Raw genomic sequence first — 20,208 nt, 5'->3', positions numbered from 1 at the left:
TTGTTTGAAACAATCTCTAGTACTTTTATGAGTCATCTACTTGTTCTGTATAAATATTATTCCATGATATATCATTTTCTTAATTTCTAATAGACTTGTGTGGCTTATATTTAAATGACAAAGTGTTTTGCCTCTTGTTAGATACCTGTCAATTTTTTCTCTCCCTCTTGAGTGAGTAGTGTGTGTTTGTTTCTAAAAAAAGATATATGCCAATTTTTTTTTTACTTTCCCTTTTTAATGAAAGGAAACAAAATTATTAACCCACTAGGGGAAGAAAGAAAACAAAAGCAACAATAAATTATCGTAAAACAACAAAGGAGGGCCCTCCAAAGACAGTGGCAGCTCCAAGAATTTTGTCCAAGATGTTCCTTAAAAAGCATAAATTAAACAATCTTATTTCTTTTAACCTTTAGGTAATTAATGTATTAATTTCGTTTCGTTCCGACCGGAATGGCCAGAAAATACCGTGCTGGTAAACAAACCAAAATAGTAACCCACCCTATTCCACTTTGAAAAAATTTCGAGTCATTTTGGTCTATTTCGGGTGTTTCAGGACATTTCGGTAAATACTAGCCAAAATTCAAGATTTGGTTGGCATGAAGTTTGTACTTAAAAAAAAAAAATTGTTCTTAAAACTAAAACAAATTTTCATTATGTACACCGAAAAAACTCATAAGGAAAAAAAATGAAAAGAAATGAAATGAACAAAGGTACTTGTACAGCTAAAAAAAATCATATTGAGAAATTTGAAACTCAAAACTTGAGAAGAGACACTGTCACACTGAACCTGGTAGAAGACATAAAAGTTACGAACAATGAGGAAGGCAAAATGTAGATGTAATAAAATTTAAAACGTATATGTAAAAGTATTTGGGAACGCTTATTTTGCTAAAACTGAAATTTTTTTTACTGAAAATACTATAGATAAAAGTAAAAGTTAACTGAAATAGTACAGTGGGATCCATGAATAGTACTAAAAAGTGCAGTAGGGCCCATGAATAGTAGCAAAAATAAGCTGAATAATAAAATAAGTTGGCTAAAAATAATTTATCCAAACACACATGAAGCATGCGTTTGGATTGAAATGAAAAATTAAAATTATTTTACTATTATACTTATTTTTACTACTATTTATGGGTCCTACTGCACTTTTTGGTACTATTCATGAACCTCATTGTACTATTTCAACTAACTTTTACATTTATCTACAGTACTTACAACAATAACTTTTCATTCAGTAAAATGAGCGGAATTCAAACAGACCCGAAGTGTAGAAATCGAGGAGATAGAAGATGTGTGTGGTTAAGAATAAACAAGAGAAAAAAAATTAAAAATGAGAAGTAATATATGTCTAGTGAGGAAAAATAATAATAATAAATAATAAAAGGTTGAAAATTGTGTTGTATTGGGAAATGTGCTTAGTCAAGGAATCAAGCCACTATCCAGACTTCAATAGTTTTATTATAATTTTTTTTTTCATATTTTAGTTCAATTTTTTTTTTTAGTTTTTCCTTTTTGCTTGAAAACCCCCCAATATATTGTCAAGTTGTTCAAATTATGGACTAAAATTTAATTTTATTGACATAAAAAAAAATTCAGGGTGGTCCCAAATTTTTTTTTTTTTAAGTTAAATTGTTATGAAATTTAGACCCCGGTTGATAGAATTAAAAAGTTTTAAATCTAAGTTGTTAATTAGATTTATTATTCATAAAACTTGTTAAAAACAAACAAACATCAATATCATGTCAAAATCATGCAGCGGAAAAAATTAAATAAGACAAGATATGATGACCCAGGAAAACCAATGAAACCAACTAGTTTCACAATAAAAAACCTGGGGGGAAACCTTCCCGAAAAGCAATCCACTATAGTAAAGAGAAGTTTCAGATCTAGTATAAAACATTTGTCCCTAGACTCTACAATCCCCATAGATGAACTCACAGTAGAAACCTTCTACCGCTTCAGATTCTCTGAACTTTTCAATATATAAACGCCACCCTTTAATGTTGCACGGATCCCAGTACGTGACTAACTTCTTTGCACGAATCCCAGTACGTGACTCACTCACCAACTTAAGGAAGAAAAATGTTGGCTGCGAAGTTCTTCACTTCATCAACAATGAAGATCAAGAAGCACTTGGTTACAAAACCCTAAGGCACAAAGACGCAGTAGCTTCTTTAAGAGAGAATAAGGCATTGGTCACCTTTTACATATGTTTTCCTTGTATTCTTTTATGTGACGGCCTCTAAAATAAGCCTTATATAGGTCTAGGGTTGTGAGAAAAGAAACCCTACTCAAATACATAAGCCTGGCCCAAAAATAGAAATCTGAATTTTCGTAACCTCGATAGATAGCAGGTGTCGAGTAGGTGTCTAGGTTTAATGAATTTCAACAGATACAGCTATGGAGAAGGTATCGAGAAGGTATCGAGGGGACAAAAACTTTATCGATCGATCCACTAGCTATCAAAAAGCTATGAGATTGCGATAAGAATCAACTAAAGAGCTCGACAGATAGCCAGGTCTCAAGCAGCTATCGAGCTTTAAAATTCAGCACTTTCTCACTTGATTCTTAGACAAACTTGCATAACTTTAACACTTGAACTTGAAACAAGGTTTCTTGAAGTATTAAACATATCCTAGATCTACCCAAATACAAGTTAAGTGCATTTTGTCAAATGAATAGTCAACTACATAAAATATTGACATATGTTCCTAATAAGTGAACTATATATGTCCTAACAATCTCCCTATTTGGCAATCAGTGACAAAACCACAACAAACAAATGAACATATGAGAGAAGTCATAAATCACTCAAATCATAGTCACTTGTTGAATACAATAAAATCTATCCTAGCACAAACTCTTGAAAAACTTTCCAAGAAGAGAGTTCATAGCATAGAAGACTTTGACAACCTGTATTTCTGAAACACTTAAACAAAACTCATCAAGGCATCTTTGTGTAAAACAGAAATAATAGATTGCGTACAAGTATAAGAAACATGTGTATGAAGAAAGGAAAGAACCAACACATGTAAAGGTAGGTGAAAGAAACATACATCAGTATATAAAGAAGATAAGCACAATGTATGTAAACAAATGGTCACAAGACCCAAGGCACAAGAAGAAGGAGGTAAGCATTCCCATTAACAAGATGAAACACATCTCCCCCTTACAAAGGAATGTATTTCTCCCCCTAACATGTAGAATCTTAAAAAGAAACCACATATTCTCCCCCTTTTTGTCATGATTGACAAAGGGTACAAGAAACTAGAAAGTTTCACCCGAGAAACATAAAGATGATCAAGGATGATTAAAGAGGCACAAAGAATCCATATAAATGTATGAATGTAATGAAACAAGATACTATGGATGACAAAATAACAGAAAGGTGCAAAACATGTGAAAGACAAATCTCTTAACAAAAATGTTAAGCACATAGATCCCAAAACACACACACAAACTAAACAAGTCTAACCAATTTTATATTTCAAAAATAAGTCAAGACAATTTAGTGAGCATACATTAGCACATGTGAACACTTGTGATGGGCAAATCACATTGTACATGCACATGTATCAAGAGTAGCAAATAATATTGCATGTTGTGTGTGAAAAACATCGCAATATTGCATATGTGTATACATGTTATGACGATCTAAGATATGAGAAAATAACTTTAACTCACACACAATCATAACTGTTTGATGGAGACTATCACCTTCGAGATACATCCTATAACTCCCACATCTCCTAGAATACACGCTTGCAACCATATTTAAAGCATTTTTGATCTTTTTGCTTTTTTTTTTTTTAAGCATATCATGCATGGGCATATAAAATAAGAGAAAAGAAATACCCAAGATGCTAAGCATTTGACATCGCACTTTTGTTATGCCGAAGCATACGAATGTCTTTGACACTGCACTTTTTCTATGCCGAAGCATACAGGTGTCATATTATGATTGACGGGTAACAGTGGTGAGATGGTTATTTATGCCTTTCTTTTAGGATTTTCTAGTCCTACTTGTCAAAAAGAGTGATATGAGTGTTAAGTTCAAGAGATAACTTAATCTTACTCATCACAAACAAGAACCACAAAGCTCACTTGCTTACTTGTGCATAGAGATGCTCATCTAAGCTACAAGAGATATAAAGTTTAGAAAACTCTGTTTCCTTGGCCATTCAAGGTACATAAGTACCAAAGTACACAGAACACACACTGTTTTTGTATTTTTCTGATTTTTTCTTTTTATTTTTATTTTGAAAACAAAACAAAATAAAAACTAAACAACCAAACAAAAATGAATAAAAAATATGAGAGCATGAAAGAGAGATGCATATGCATGAAGGCATGATAGAAGGGTGCAAATGCATGAAAACATGATTTCAAAAGCAGATAAGAAATCAAGCAAAGAGAGTCCTACTTTAGATAGAAAGAATTAAAGCAGAGGACAAATAGAAAAAGACAATTATGTCTTAGGCTCCTTTTTCACCCACACAGCACGAGTCTTTGGCCGTGAATATGAAAAGGCACGTGTCCTAGTATGTCTACTAAAGGACATAGAAGAATTAAAATTCTCCTGAAATTAAGTTAAAAAGCTTAAGACTTTTAATAACTCTCCAACAAAGGTGTAGGTCCTTGAGAGGAAACCTGTGACCGTTTGAAAAATTGCTTATGAGGATACAACTTAAAGCAATTAGGGCGAATGTGTCCAGCAACACCACAATGATGACAAACATTAGGTTTAACAAAGGATTTAGAATTAGCCAAATCATTTTTGGATTTCATACCTTTATTACCTTTCTCAGATTGTAGCACAAAAACAGTCTTTGTTCCAGAAGCTGTGGAAGAGGAAGGGCTGGAGGAAACAACATATCGTAAGCCAGTCTTATCAGAATTAGGCTTTTGAGCACTCAATACCTCATCAAACTTTGTAGTAGACATCCTCTCTATTTGAGTTCTAGCTTGACTAAACTCAACCTCAAGATTCTTCACCTTCTCTTCTAATGAGGTGTTCTCCATAATAAAAGTCTCAACTAACCTTGTAGTCTCATCTAACTTAACTAATAGATCAACTTTTTCAGTTTTTACCTCATTAAGCTCTTTTCTACAAAAGATGAGAAGTCTTTTTAGATTTTATGAATTTAGTGCATAGCTTATCATAGGCTTCCTGAAGGGTCATCTTCTTGGGTACTTCATCATCAGAAGAATCCTCACTGTCACTAGCACTCTCCACAATCACCTTATCGACCGAGGCAGCAAAGGCCATAACATGATGACATTCATCCACAAACTCATCAGAAGAGTCATCCTCAGTATCACTCCAAGAAGCAACCAACCCTTTATCTTTTGACTCCTTGGTCTTTTCCTTAATGAGGTAGTTTGGACACTTTATTCTCATATGACCAAAACCTTTGCACTCATGGCATTTGATGAGGGGTTTCTCATTCTTGCCCTTCCTAGAGGATGTTAGGTTCTAAAGGTTTAGGAATTTATGTATTTAGAACTCTAATTTGTAATATTGGCAAACCATGATCAAAACAATATGTTTAGTCTTGTTTAAGCTTGATCAAAATTGATTAATTATTGTAAAGTTAGAATTGAGAGACTGTAGATGCATTGGGGCATTTCGGTCTGGCTTGATCGATCGAAGAATAGACTCGATCGATCGAAAGTCAACCAGATTGCGTTTTCTGCAGTTTTTCCAACTCAGCCCTAACTCATTAAATGTTTAGGGTTTTATGTCTTTGCCCTAGGTATATAAGGCAAAACCCTAGCCACGTTTTTAGAGTTGCTCTAGCTGTATTGTTACTCATACATTGCTGTTTTGTGTAAATCTCTTGTGAGATTTAGAGGAGCTTTCCTTTACACAAAGCTTAAGGTTTTCAAGATAGAGATTACTTCAACATCTTGATGATCAACTTGGTTACTACCATTGAAGCTTAAAGAATATCAAGCGTGGGTGCTTGTAGCTGATTGAAGAATTCAAGAAAGAAGGAGTCCGTGGATTCGGAGCTTGCACGGGGTCGTGTCAATAAGTTCTACTAGTAGGTAGCATTAGGAAGTCGAGCGGGGAGCTTGTAAGTCCTTTTGTATGAACTTCGATTCTTTCATAGTGAATTTAGTTTTGTCTTGAGAATCGGTGGGTAAAATCCTCCCTAGGTTTTTTACCGGTTTGGTTTTCCTGGGTGATCATATCTTGTGTTATTTATTATTCCGCTGCTATATATTCTTGATATGATTGTTTGATTGTTTTAACCTAGAATTGCTTAATTTGACTAAGTAACAACTTGGCTAATTAACTAGGCTACTCAATCTGGTTGTGTGTTAAGGGGTCTAAAACCGTTCAAAGGATTTAGGTTTCCTAGGAGGTTTGTCCTTATCATTTTTCCTAAACTGAAGAAGTTTGATAATCTCATCAGTTATGAAAGTCAGATCCTCATCCTCATCTTCACTTTCATCTTCATCTTCAGAGTCCTCAGTCTCTTCCTCTATACCCTTAAGAGTCAAGTTTTTACTCTTTCCACCTTCTCCCATTGAGCCTAATCCTATCTCATAGGTTTGAAGTTTCCTTACAAGCTCAGTCAAAGGAATTTGATCAATGTCCTTTGCTTCTTCAATGGCAGTGATCTTGGCATGGAATCTTTCAGGTAAGGACCTAAGGATTTTCTTAACAATTTTGGATTCCACAATACATTCTCCAAGGTTGAAAGCAGAATTCACAATATCCATGAGTTTAGCATAGAACTCATCAAAGGTCTCGTCTTCCTCCATCCATATTTTTTCAAAACTGCTTGTGAGTTGTTGAAACTTCACAGTCTTTACTGCCTTGATACCTTCATAGGTGGTCTCAAAAATGGTCTATGCTTCCTTAGCAACTTCCGCGGATGATATTTTATTGAATTCCTCATTGGTCACCCCACAAAACAAAGCATTCAAGGCCCTACTGTTGAAATTTGCCGCTATGATTGTTGCATCATCCCAATCCACCAGCACTTCCTTTGGCTTAATCCAGCCAACTTCAACAGCTTGCCAAACCTATTCACCTAGAGCCTGCAATAAAACATTCATACAAACTTTTCAGTATGCATAATTAGTGCCATCAAATAAATTAGGTATAAATAAATATTGTCCTCTATCCATGACAACAGGGGTCAAGGATCACACTCAGAAAATTAATCCAATCAGAGTGAACCCGCTCTGATACCACTTGTTTCGTGGTCCAATCTTCATGGCTTTAATCTAGACTTGAACAACCTGGTTTCTTAAAGTATTAAACACATCCTAGATCTACCAAAATACAAGTAAAGTACATTTTGTCAAAAGATTAGCCAACTTCATAAAATATTGACATATGTTCCTAACAATGAACCATATATGTCCTAACATAAATAAATATAAAATTTTAAATTATTATATATAAAAAAAAAAATTTCCTAGGTCAAGGTGGTCCTGGGACCACCCTGGCCATAAGGTGGCACCACCACTATCCAAAGAGTAGGAGAGCACAACCTTTTCTTGTATAGATTTGAGTGGCAAGTTCTGAGTGATAGATATCACGTATATATGAACCCATCATTAATATCATTTTTAATTTCAAAGCTCACAACATGTCACTTTAGCAAGTTGTAGAAAAAATTGTGTTTCTAAATTTATTCTTTTGACAAAAGAGGGAGGGTTATGCCCTAAATCAAAAGAACATATGATTCATGTGAATGCAATGAATATATATCTTGCATGTAAAAAAAATGTTATATTATATGTTGACGTATTGTGATTGGAAAATTCCATGACATTATAATTTGAATCAAGTTTGTAATGTGATAAGTTCAAATTGAAATGTTCAAGATGCAATTTAAAGAAGACAATTATAAAGGAATTTGACTGCCCTACAATTAACTAATGAAGCCAAAACGGCCATAAAAAATGGAATTTAAAAGAAAGGAGAAATGGGGAGAGATATTTCAAAGGTCATACTTATAAGACACTTTGTTTGAAGCATGTGTTTAAATGATTAAATTTACAATATTTTAATAGTTAAAACTTTTAGAACAATCGGTAATTTAACATACTTTATCCTGTCAATGGGGGTAAAACTTGCAACACAAGCATGTAGTTTAGAAGGGAATGAGCTTCTTTTAAGGGGATTAAGTTTAGGAGGCAATTATTCATGCGACCACTTGCTATGCTCTGATCACCTTGATTTCAAACACACACACACACACAAAAACTTTATCTCCATTTTTTTTTTTTTTTGAGAAAAATCTTCTTAGTTTGTGTTAGATTATGATACAACATATTATATGGTAGTGCTAAATTAATTTAATTTAAAAAAAAAAAAAAAAACACGATCGCAGTTAATTATTTTTCCGTGTATAAAATGCGAAGCCCAAGTTTCGACATTTTATGGTGTATAGAAATTTCAATTTCTTATGAAAAAATTTCTCTTTGGAGGATGAGATTGACGAAATTCAAATCTATTTATGTCTGAATAACCCAACATAATGAAGGTGGAGAAATAAGCATTTTCCCCCAATTATTAGCCATTGTTATTTCCATTTCACAACAGCAAACTTAGTGTCCTGCAAAATGGCATGCCCACAAACAAAGTACAGACAAATCATGGCAAATTTTGATCAAATCACAATTCTTAGACCTACACATGAATTATATTAGATAGTCTTTAATCCATAAAGCTTGGAAGGTGTAGGCGAGGTTTGATTAGAACTTCAAGTGGGGTGGCTTTGTTGTTTGTGAGACCAACTGTCTTAGTCATATCAACCTTTGCATCTGAGGGAATTGAGATATCATACATGTGTAGAAAACTAGCCAATGCTAAGGGAACCATTTGAAGGGCAAAAGATATTCCGGGACATGCCCTTCTACCACTTCCAAATGGGAGCAATTCGAAATTTTGACCCCTAACATCAACATTCTTGTGGGTGGTGAGAAATCTTTCGGGCTTGAACTCTAATGGGTCTGACCATATGCGTGGATCTGTTTGGATTTTTCATACGTTTGTAATTAATCGAGTGCCTTTTGGAACATGGTACCCACCTATAATGCAATTCTCAGTGAATTCACGTGGTGCTGCTAGTCGACCTGTGGGATACAAACGTAATGTCTCTTTAACTATGGCTTGGAGGTAGACTAGCTTACTGATGTCTGATTCGTTTACAATTCTTTCCATACCCACTTGGACATCAAGCTCACCTTGCGCCTTCTTCAACACAAGGCGGTTGTTTAGCAATAACGCTATTGTCCAAGTTAGAGTAATTGTGCTAGTGTCACTGCCTCCAGCAATCATACTCTGCAAAGTGCATACCTTTTGTTAGATTGCAAATGTAAAGCAAAAAATATCCTATGTTTTGGAGCTTTAGCATGTACGGAAAAGCAAAGAAACATAATTATATACACGTGGCAATACAGAATACTATAACAGTGTAACACGACAAATTGTTACATTTAAGTAAGACATGGTTGGATTTTACCACACACACTCATATATATATATATATATATGGTGAAATTTGCAATACACTTCTTTGTTTTTTAAAGTGCAAGGCCTAAAATAAAATAAAATAAAAAACAAAAGCAAAAAACAAAAACAAAATAGACTATTCATCTACTATTTAAGGAAATGTAGTATATTAGTCTGCCTACGTTATAGAAGGTTTTCCATCAAAACAAACAAAGTGTAAATGATTAATCAATTGTAAGGATGGGTAAAGGATTGGGTTGCCTAGCACCCTACATTGGCTTAAAAAGTCAATTTTTTATACTATTCAATTTATTTTTACTACTATTTATAGATCTTATTGCACTTTTTATTTCCTTTTGTTTTATTTTATTTTATTTTTTGGCTTTATTTACCATACTTTCAGGAAAAAAAAATTTAGTTTCTACCAAATAGACACTTGATCTTAAAAAGTCAGTTTTGAAATGATTATTTTTGGTATGCCCTGCATTTGAGAGCCGCCCTACTTGGAACATGTTCAAGCAAGCCCCATTCTTTTGTACCTACTTGTTCAGTTAATTCAATAGCTAATAATTTTAGGAATCCCATATAGATTATGACCTAAGCAGAACTCCATGAAGAAGTGAAAAGATAGAACGTACCAAACATGTGGCTTTGTTGATTGTATCAGCCTCGTAACCTTCAAGCTCAGCACCATCTAGGACAGAGTGCATTATGTCCATGAAATCTTCCTCCCCTTTATTCTCAGATGAAGCTCTCTTTTGCTTATGCTCTTCCAACCATTCCCCAAGAATTCCATCCAATTCCTTTGCAGTTTTCTTCATGGCCTTTTCATGTCCACCCAAATCTAACCATCCAAGAAAAGGAATAGCGTCGGACACCACAAACAACCCTAAAAGATGAAAGAAGTCCCTCAAGGCCTTTTGGCAACGCTGAGCCTCTTCTTCATTAACCCCATCACTAGTACGAAAGTACCTCTTTCCAGCAATCATCCTAAGAATCACATTGAGGTTCATATCCCCAAACCATTGCTTCAACTCCACCAAAATCAAGCCTGACCTGTTCTTTTTCTTGATCCAAAGTTTGTATAAATCTTTTATATCGTTCTCAACTTCAGAGACTCTAATGTGGGAAAGCATCTTAAGCCGGTGATTAGATAGTAGCTCTAAAGTGGTTATTTTACGCAATTCACGCCAATAGGGACCATGGGGTGCAAAGCCAAACATAGCGTAGTTATAGCACAAGTGTTTTATGGCAACTAGTTTGGGCCGCGAGGACACGGCCAAGTCATTGGTGGTGAAGCACTCCTTAGCCATCTCCCAACAGCTCAACACCAAAGCAGGGTGCAATCCAAGCTTGATTGTAAAAAGTGGTCCATACTTGTCGGCCATGGCTCCTAAAGTGATGTGGGGAGTCTGAGTTGCTCCCAACAGAGGAAGGTGACCAATTACAGGCCATGCACCAGCAGGAATTGGTGCTGTTTTGGCAAGGCCAACACTGGACCTCTTTAGAAGATGGTAGGAGAAAATAATTATGGCCAAAAGTCCAGCTATGGTAGCAAAATTTAGGGAAGGTGGAAGAAAATCCATTTTAGTGTAAGGTTGCAGGGACTCCTCTGGATACCTTTTATAAGAATCCTTTAGGTTTATGTATTCATTGTTGGTTGCATCATAGCCCCATAGGTCCAGCCCACACCTTATAAAAGCTCTAAATGAGCTTATCTTGCAAGCTTGTAGAAAAGATACATGACTTTTGGCATGTGGGACATGCTAGTTTTTGGCCGAAACAAAACAAAGTTCATTCGGCCATTTTGTGTTGGACTTTAGTAATCATTTATTTTAGTTCACACGATAAACATGGAGGGATTTAGGATTTTTCTTAACATTATGGACATTTTGGGCCTATTTGGTATATGTGTTTAAATAATAATTTTTAGTTTTTTTTTGAAAATACGTGTTGGTAAAAAAGTGTGTGAAAATACGTGTAATATTGTTTAAAAATTGAAAACATGTGTTTAAATACATGTACCAAACATGCCCTTTGTTTGTGTGGTCTATTTTTATTTTAGGTAACTTCTATGAGTAGTGATAAATGTAATACAAGGTTTTTTACATTAAACATATAAATTGTTGTGTCACCCATTATAAATAATAGGCAATTTAAATATTTAGTTATAAGATGATTGAAATCTATTAAATACATTTATTATCACAACAACTTATAAATTTTATGTAGTAAAATGTGTACTACTTTTAACCTATTTGTGTTAGTATGGATATCTTCCAAAAGAATGAGGATGTCATGCATTCCTTAAAGATGTTTCAACATAATGCATTTTGAATGATGTATCCTCGTCATGTGTTATTCTAAAAAACTGTGTAAGGTATTATGCTGAAAATTTTATTAAAAAATGATTATGTTGAATAAGTTTGAAGAAGTGTAGATTATGTAGAATGCATTTTTCCACATTCAACCAATTTTATTAGTATGACTATATTACTAGTATGACTATAGTAAAAAAAAGAATTAATTGTTTCTTATAAATATGTTTTACAAATAAAAATAAAAATTCATTATAATTGACATAAAATCCCAAAAATAAAAAATTATTTTTATTAATATCCATTACATACATTATAATTGACGTACTTTTCCTTCTATCTCTTTTTTGTTTTTTGTTTTTAATTATTGTTCCCCCCACTTTATTTCCCACCATTGAATACAACCCACTTCTCTATCTATTTTTCCTCACTTTATCCCCACCACACGTTCAACCGACCATCACTCCCTTCAATTTTATCACTTTCTTTTTTCTTCACTCTCTCTCTCTATCCCAATGATTCTCGATCTCTATCTCCCTTTCCACTCTCTTTTTCCTTTTTCACCAGTTCTCTTCAATCTCTTTCCCCTTTTTCTTTCTTCACTGATTCACCAGATGCTTGATTGGTAAATCCCAATCACCCCATCCATAGAGTTGGAAACTTGGAATAGACTTTGCAAAAATATATATACATAGTAGTAGTACGTGCCAGTGCTTCTAGGCTGACATCTTCATCAAAAGGTGATGTTCGCCATGGAAGTCGTGAATCAAATACATAATATAGAAATCAATTATTTTTATTCTTATTTATTCTCATAATATTATGTCATATAAGTTTTTAAAACTTCAAAATTTTACTCATCATTTTTTTCAGATATATTTTTAAATTGAATGTAAAGTCTATTTCATAATTACACTCTCCATTAAAATCTTAGCCCATCATATTTAAAGAAAATGATCAATGATTGCAAATTTCTCTTATATGGGTTTAGGTTATTTTCAATCAACAGCATTAAACTTATCGAGATTCCGTAATGTCATAGCACACGTTTTAGCAAGCTAACCCAACATAATGAAGGTGGAGAAATAACCATATTCTCCAATTAGGCATTGTTAATTCCATGTACAACAGTAAACTTATAGTGTCCTGCAATTTCGCACACCTACCAACAAAGTACAAACAAATCAAGTCAAATTTTGATAGAACCACATTTTTTAGGGTCTGTTTAAAATCCGCTTATTTTACTAAAATTAAATTTTTTTTTTTTTGTTGAAATAGCATAGTAGACTCAAGAATAGTACCAAAAAGTGAAAAAATAAGTTGCCAAAAATAATCTTTGTCAAACAAACACTTAGACATGCATGTACAACTGCACATGAATTCTACTAGACAATCTTTAATCCATAAAGCTTGGAAGGTGTAGGCGAGGTTTGATGAGAACTTCAAGTGGGGTGGCTTTGTGGTTTGTGAGTCCAGTTGTCTCTGTCATATCAACCTTAGCATCCAAGGGCATTGAGATATCGTATACGTGTAGAAAACTAGCCAGTGCTAAGGGAACCATTTGAAGGGCAAAAGATATTCTAGGGCATGCTCTTTTGCCACTTCCAAATGGGAGCAATTCAAAATTTAGACTCCTAACATCAACAATCTTGTGGGTGGTGAGAAATCTTTCGGGCTTGAACTCTAATAGGTCAAGCCATATGGGTGGATCTGTTTGGATTTTCCAAAGGTTTGTGATTAATCGAGTTCCTTTTGGAACATGGTATCCACCTATAATGCAATTCTCAGAAAATACACGAGGTGCTGATAATCGACTTGCAGGATAAAAACGTAATTCACGTCGATAGGGACCATAGGGTCCAAAGCCAAACATAGCATAATCATAGCCCAAGTGTTCTGTGGCTAATTGTCTAGGCCGCAAGGACACGGCCAAGTCGTTAGTTGTGAAGAACTCCTTTGCAATCTCCGAACTGCTCAACACTAAAGTAGGGTATGATCCAAGCTTTATGGTAAAAAGTGCTCCGTATTTGTCAGCCATGGCTCCCAAAGTAATGTGGGGAGGTTGGGTTCCCAGTAACAGAGGGAGGTGACCAATTACAGGCCATGCACCCGGAGCAATAGGTGCTATTTTGGCTAAGCTAACTCTAGACCTCTTAAGAAGATAGTGAGAGAAAAGTATTATGGCAATAAATCTAGCTATAGTGGCAGAGTTTAGGGAAGGTGGAAGAAAATCCATTTCAGGCTAAGGTTTAAGGGACTTTTCCATAGGATACCTCTTGATGAACCAAATGAACCTTTTATACACATGTTTAACAGTGTTAATTAACAAAAAAACAAACACATGTTTAATGAGTTAATTAATTAACCAAAAAAAGAATACATTTTTAATGAGTTATTCTAGAACGATAGGATTAGGGATGGTTTTATCTTACATGTGTAAGATAAAACCATCCCCACCCAATCCCACATGGCAAGGCAAACTACCTTGCCTAGTGACAGAGTCAGAAATTTTTCCTAGAGCTAGCCATAGTAAATAAAATAAAGTTCTCTAAGTTAAAAAATAAATAAAATAAAATAAGAAAGACTAAAAAAATACTTTATTTCACAATTTAACTTTAATTAACTCAACAAATGTGTGTCCTACATTCTTTCATAGCATTAAAATCATTTATAAATTTTTTTTAACTAAATTCCTTGGCAATATCTTTTTCTATTTATCTATCTATCTATCTATACACACACACACAAAATTAAACAATCATTCATGAACTAATTTTTATCTTATTACGAAAGTTGAATATTATAGATGGTTTTTCCATAAATTATTCACAATTTGAAATTCTGAATTAAATTATATAATTTCAATTACTCAATTCAATCTAATAAACAAGTCTATAACCATAATTTAATTTAATTCTTCAAGCCACTATTATCAATTACACAGACAATTAAAAAAAAAAACTATTTTATCAAATTATAATAAATTTAAGTAATATACCATTCACACTAATGTTATGATAATGATACCATTATAGTCCACAAAGTCTAATCTAGCTTTTTGGAAACCACAAACTTAATAAAATAATATAATACTATTTTATTAAATTATAATAAATTTAAGCAATAAAACATTCGCACCTAATGCTATGATAATGATACTACTACAGTCGACAAAGTCTAATCTAGCACAAACTTATCTTATGATAATGATACTAATAGTCCACAAAGTCTAATCTAGCTTTTTGGAAATCACAAACTTAATAAAATAATATAATACTATTTTATTAAATTATAATAAATTTAAGCAATAAAACATCGACCGAAGGTTTGAGATTTAAAAAAAATATATATATATATATATATATATATCTTTTTGGTTCTTTCTAGGTGAACACGTGACGACGAAAATTGATATGACTCAAGCACTAACTTATTAAGCCTTACACGCTATCTAAAACTTACACGCAAAGACAAACTCAAATCAGAATGGCTAAATTTTAAATCAAAAACAGAGTTTTAGAGGCTTCAGATATCTTCCACAGTTCTACTTCCACGTGACCTCATATTTTTAAACTTAAAGGGCCCGTTTGGTTTGTATTTTCAAACAATATTTTTTAGTTTTTAAATAGCATTTTAGGCATTTTAACACATTTTTTCACCCACACATATTTCAAAAAACTACAAACAACAATTTTCAAACTACTCTACCAAACACCCCCAAAGTCTCTGAATCCGTATCTCACTCTCTCAGAATCTCATCTCCTTTCTCTCTCTAAGGTCTTTGTTCTCTGAAGTCTCTTTGGTCTCTGCTCTTCACTCCACACACTCCACGGTATTCTTTCACAAGGAAGTGTGCTAGGCTTGTGAAGGAACAAAGAGCAAGGTTCTACATCATGAGGCACTGCATGACTATGCTCATTTGCTGGAGAGAATATAGCGATTCTTAAAGAAATGAGTTTTATAGAGGGAAAGAGAGAGAGATGGCACTCTAGAGAGATGAATTAAGAAAGTTCACTTTCTTTTGTCATGCCTCTCTCTTTTTCCTTTCTTTCTATGAGACCGTTATTGGGTAAAGCAAAAAAAAAACACCCAGTTTAAAGTTTTTCTTGGCGTCCAAGAAGGAAGAGGAAGAGAAAGATACATACTTGTACATAAAATTTTTTTTTTCCCATTTTTGTGTGTGTGTGTGTGTGTGTGTGTGTTTTTTTTTTTTGGGTTAGATTCTTTTCGGGGGCTCTGAAAAAATCTCCTTTGAAGGAGACGGGTTCATGATGTTGCTGTTAATTAATTCTACTGTTTATTTGTCTGGAAATAGAGAGGCATTAAATTCAGAACAGAATCAAAATTAGCTTCAGTAATCCCATTATCAGTGATCATACTCTTAATTACCTCTAATGCTTGTGTTTTTTCTTTCTTATTTTTTGGTTTTCTGAGCTTGGTGGTGTCCTTATTTGAGTTAATTCTTTGTTTCCCATCTGGGTTTTGTTGATCATGATGGAAGAAGTGATGGGTCAATTTGAGATCTCAGGTATATTTTCTTCATCACCTCACGAGTTAGGCTCAAACCCGAGTCGACCCGTGGAAGTTTTATTTTAGTTTCATCTACCGTATTTTAACAAAACGGTTTCAGTTGCAAGCAAAAAGTCAATTTTGAGGTGATTATTTTTGGTATGCCCTACATTTGAGAGCCGCCTTGCTTGGAACATGTTCAAGCAAGACCCCTTACGCAAAAGCTGCAAAACTTCGTGAAGAAGTGAAGAGAAAACGTACCAAACATGTGGCTTTGTTGATTGTATCTGCATCGTAACCTTCAAGCTCAGCACCATCAAGGACAGAGAGCATTATGTCCATGAAATCTTCCTCCCCTTTATTCTCAGATGAAGCTTTCTTACGCTTATGCTCTTCCAGCCATTCCCCAAGAATTCCATCCAATTCCTTTGCAGTTTTCTTCATGGCCTTTTCATGTCCACCCAAATCTAACCACCCAAGAAAAGGAATAGCATCGGACACCACAAACAATCCCAAAAATTGAATGAATGCCCCCAAGGACTTTTGGCAACGCCGAGCCTCTTCTTCATTAACCCCATCACTAGTACCAAAGTACCTCTTTCCAGCAACCATCCTAAGAATCACGTTGAGGTTCATATCCCCAAACCATTGCTTCAACTCCACCAAAATCAAGCCTGACCCGTTCTTTTTCTTGATCCAAAGTTTGTATAAATCTTTTATATCGTTCTCAACTTCGGAGACTCTAATGTGGGAAAGCATCTCAAGCCGGCGATTAGATAGTAGCTCTAAAGTGGTTATTTTACGCAATTCACGCCAATAGGGACCATGGGGTGCAAAGCCAAACACAGCGTAGTTATAGCACAAGTGTTTCATGGCAACTAGTTGGGGCCGCGAGGACACGGCCAAGTCATTGGTGGTGAAGCACTCCTTAGCCATCTCCCAACTGCTAACCACCAAAGCAGGGTGCAATCCAAGCTTGATTGTAAAAAGTGGTCCATACTTGTCGGCCATGGCTCCCAAAGTGATGTGGGGAGTCTGAGTTGCTCCCAACAGACGAAGATGACCAATTACAGGCCATGCCCCAGCAGGAATTGGTGCTGTTTTGGCTAGGCCAACTCTGGACCTCTTTAGAAGATAGTAGGAGAAAAGAATTATGGCTAAAAGTCCAGCTATGGTAGCAGAATTTAAGGACGGTGGAAGAAAATCCATTTTAGGATAAGGTTGCAAGGACTCCTCTGGATACCTTTTCTAAGAATCCTTTATGTTTATATATTCGTTGGTGAGTGCATCATAGCTCTCTGGGTCCAGCCCACACCTTATCAAAGCTTTAAATGAGCTTATCTTGAAACTTGGTAGGAAAGAGACATGACTTTGGGCGAGCAGAACAAAGGCCATTCGGCCATTTCGTTTTGGACTTTAGTAATCATTTATTAATTACATTTATTATCCCAACAACTTATAAATTTCTCTATATTATAAAAAGTGCCAATGCCAAAGAAGCAGTAAATTTGATTTATTCAACGCTTTTTGCTTTCACTTTTTTTTTTTTCATTTTTTAATTTGGTTGGTAAATTGGCCTATTGAACACGCTTTTTATTTTTTATTCTTTTATATACATATGAGCTACTCTAAAGTAAAAAGTGTCAATGTCAAAGAAACAGTAAATTTGGTTTATTCAACTCTTTTCGCATTCACTTGCTTTTTTTTTCTTTTTTTAATTTTTCATTTTCAAATTTGGTTGGTAAATTGTCCTATTGAACACGCTTTTTATTTTTTATTTTTTATTCTTTTATATACATATGAGCTACTCTAAAAGAAAAAGTGTCAATGCCGAAGAAACAGTGAATTTGGTTTATTCAACTCTTTTGGTTTACTCAACTCTTTCCGCTTTCACTTGCTCTTTTTTTTTTTTTTTTTTTCATTTTCAAATTTGGTTGGTAAATTGGCCTATTGAACACGCTTTTTATTTTTTATTCTTTTATATACATATAAGCTACTCTAAAAAAATAAAATATTAACACAATAAATTGCTACAATATTTTCACAATTGTTGAGGTGTTAATTTCTTATATGCCAAAATAAAATAATAAAATATCATACTGGAACCAACCATAGCAAAAAATAAAGGTATTGTAAAAAAAAAAAAGTGCGACATCCATAACATTTTTCACAACATTTTCATAACAAAGCATAGGAGGTAAATTGTTATTGGTTCTAATTTAAATTACCAATAAATTACTTTTTTGCTCACCAATAACAACCAGTAATAACATACTACTTATGATTTGTTATGAAAATGTTGTAGACATAGCATTTCTTTGTGAAAATATTAAGACAATTTGTTGTCGTCATAATACTTTTACAACTACTAAAGTATCAATTCCTTATGAATCAAAATAAAATATAACAAAGTTATGGTATTACAAAATTTTGTACCATTATGTTGTATTTCTAGAAAAAGAGTCAATGCCAAAGAAACAGTGAATTGGTTTACTCAACTCTTTCCGCTTTCACTTGCTTTTTTTTTTTTTTTTTCATTTTCAAATTTGGTTGGTAAATTGGCCTATTAAACACGCTTTTTATTTTTTATTCTTTTATATACATATGAGCTACTCTAAAAAAATAAAATATTAACACAATAAATTGCTACAATATTTTCACAATTATTGAGGTGTTAATTCCTTATAGGTCAAAATAAAATAATAAAACATCATACTGGAACCAATCATATCTAAAAATAAAGGTATTGTAAAAAAAAAAGTGCAATATCCATAACATTTTTCACAATACTTTCATAACAAAGCATAGGAGGTAAATTGTTATTGGTTCTAATTTAAATTTACCAATGAAATTACTTTTTTGCTCACCAATAACAACCAGTAATAACATACTACTTATGATTTGTTATGAAAATGTTGTAGACATAGCATTTCTCTTGTGAAAATATTAAGACAATTTGTTGTCGTCATAATACTTTTACAACTACTAAAGTATCAATTCTTTACGAATCAAAATAAAATATAACAAAATTATGGTATTACGAAAATGTTGTACCATTATGTTGTGTTTCTAGAAAAAGTGTTAATGCCAAAGAAACAGTGAATTTGTTTTATTCAACTCTTTCGCTTTCATTTGTTTTTTTTTTTTTTTTTTCATTTTCAAATTTGGTTGGTAAATTGGGCTATGGAACACGCTTTTTATTTTTTATTCTTTTATATACATATGAGCTACTCTAAAAAAATAAAATATTAATACAATAAATTGCTACAATATTTTCACAATTGTTGAGGTGTTAGTTCCTTATAGGCCAAAATAAAATAATAAAATATCATACTGGAACCAATCACAGCCAAAAAAAAAGGTATTGTAAAAAAAAAAAAGGTGCAACATCCATAATATTTTTCACAACACTTTTATAACAAAGCATAGGAGGTAAATTGTTATTAGTTCTAATTTAAATTTACTAATGAAATTATTTTTTTGCTCACCAATAACAACCCGAAACAACATACTACTTATAATTTGTTGTGAAAATGTTGTGGACATAGCATTTCTCTTGTGAAAATATTAAGATAATTTGTTGTCATCATAATATTTTTAAAACTACTAAAGTATCAATTCTTTACGAATCAAAATAAAATATAACAAAATTATGGTATTACGAAAATGTTGTACCATTATGTTGTGTTTCTAGAAAAAGTGTTAATGCCAAAGAAACAGTGAATTTGTTTTATTCAACTCTTTCCGCTTTCACTTGTTTTTTTTTTTTTTTTTTTTTTCATTTTCAAATTTGGTTGGTAAATTGGGCTATTGAACACGCTTTTTATTTTTTATTCTTTTATATACATATGAGCTACTCTAAAAAAATAAAATATTAATACAATAAATTGCTACAAT

At 33.4% G+C, this 20,208-nt stretch overlaps 2 protein-coding genes across 2 annotated transcripts; both read right to left on the bottom strand.

Moving 5' to 3' along the window:
- Positions 1-8,461: 8,461 nt before the first annotated feature.
- LOC136061319 (cytochrome P450 82A3-like) lies at positions 8,462-17,588 on the bottom strand. The gene is given in 2 exon segments (XM_065776916.1): positions 8,462-9,313; positions 16,573-17,588. Coding segments are annotated over 2 exon segments (1,575 nt in total). The 5' UTR covers positions 17,521-17,588; the 3' UTR covers positions 8,462-8,686.
- LOC112006820 (cytochrome P450 82A3) lies at positions 13,115-14,060 on the bottom strand. Its single transcript, XM_024039131.2, is given in 2 exon segments — positions 13,115-13,220; positions 13,223-14,060. Coding segments are annotated over 2 exon segments (849 nt in total). The 5' UTR covers positions 14,039-14,060; the 3' UTR covers positions 13,115-13,187.
- Positions 17,589-20,208: the final 2,620 nt, after the last annotated feature.

This window comes from Quercus suber, unplaced genomic scaffold (genome assembly GCF_002906115.3).
Source record: "Quercus suber isolate HL8 unplaced genomic scaffold, Cork oak 2.0 scaffold_145, whole genome shotgun sequence".
Classification (NCBI taxonomy): domain Eukaryota; kingdom Viridiplantae; phylum Streptophyta; class Magnoliopsida; order Fagales; family Fagaceae; genus Quercus; species Quercus suber.
Note: the sequence above shows the minus strand (reverse complement) of the source record. Positions and strands in the feature narration are given on the sequence as shown.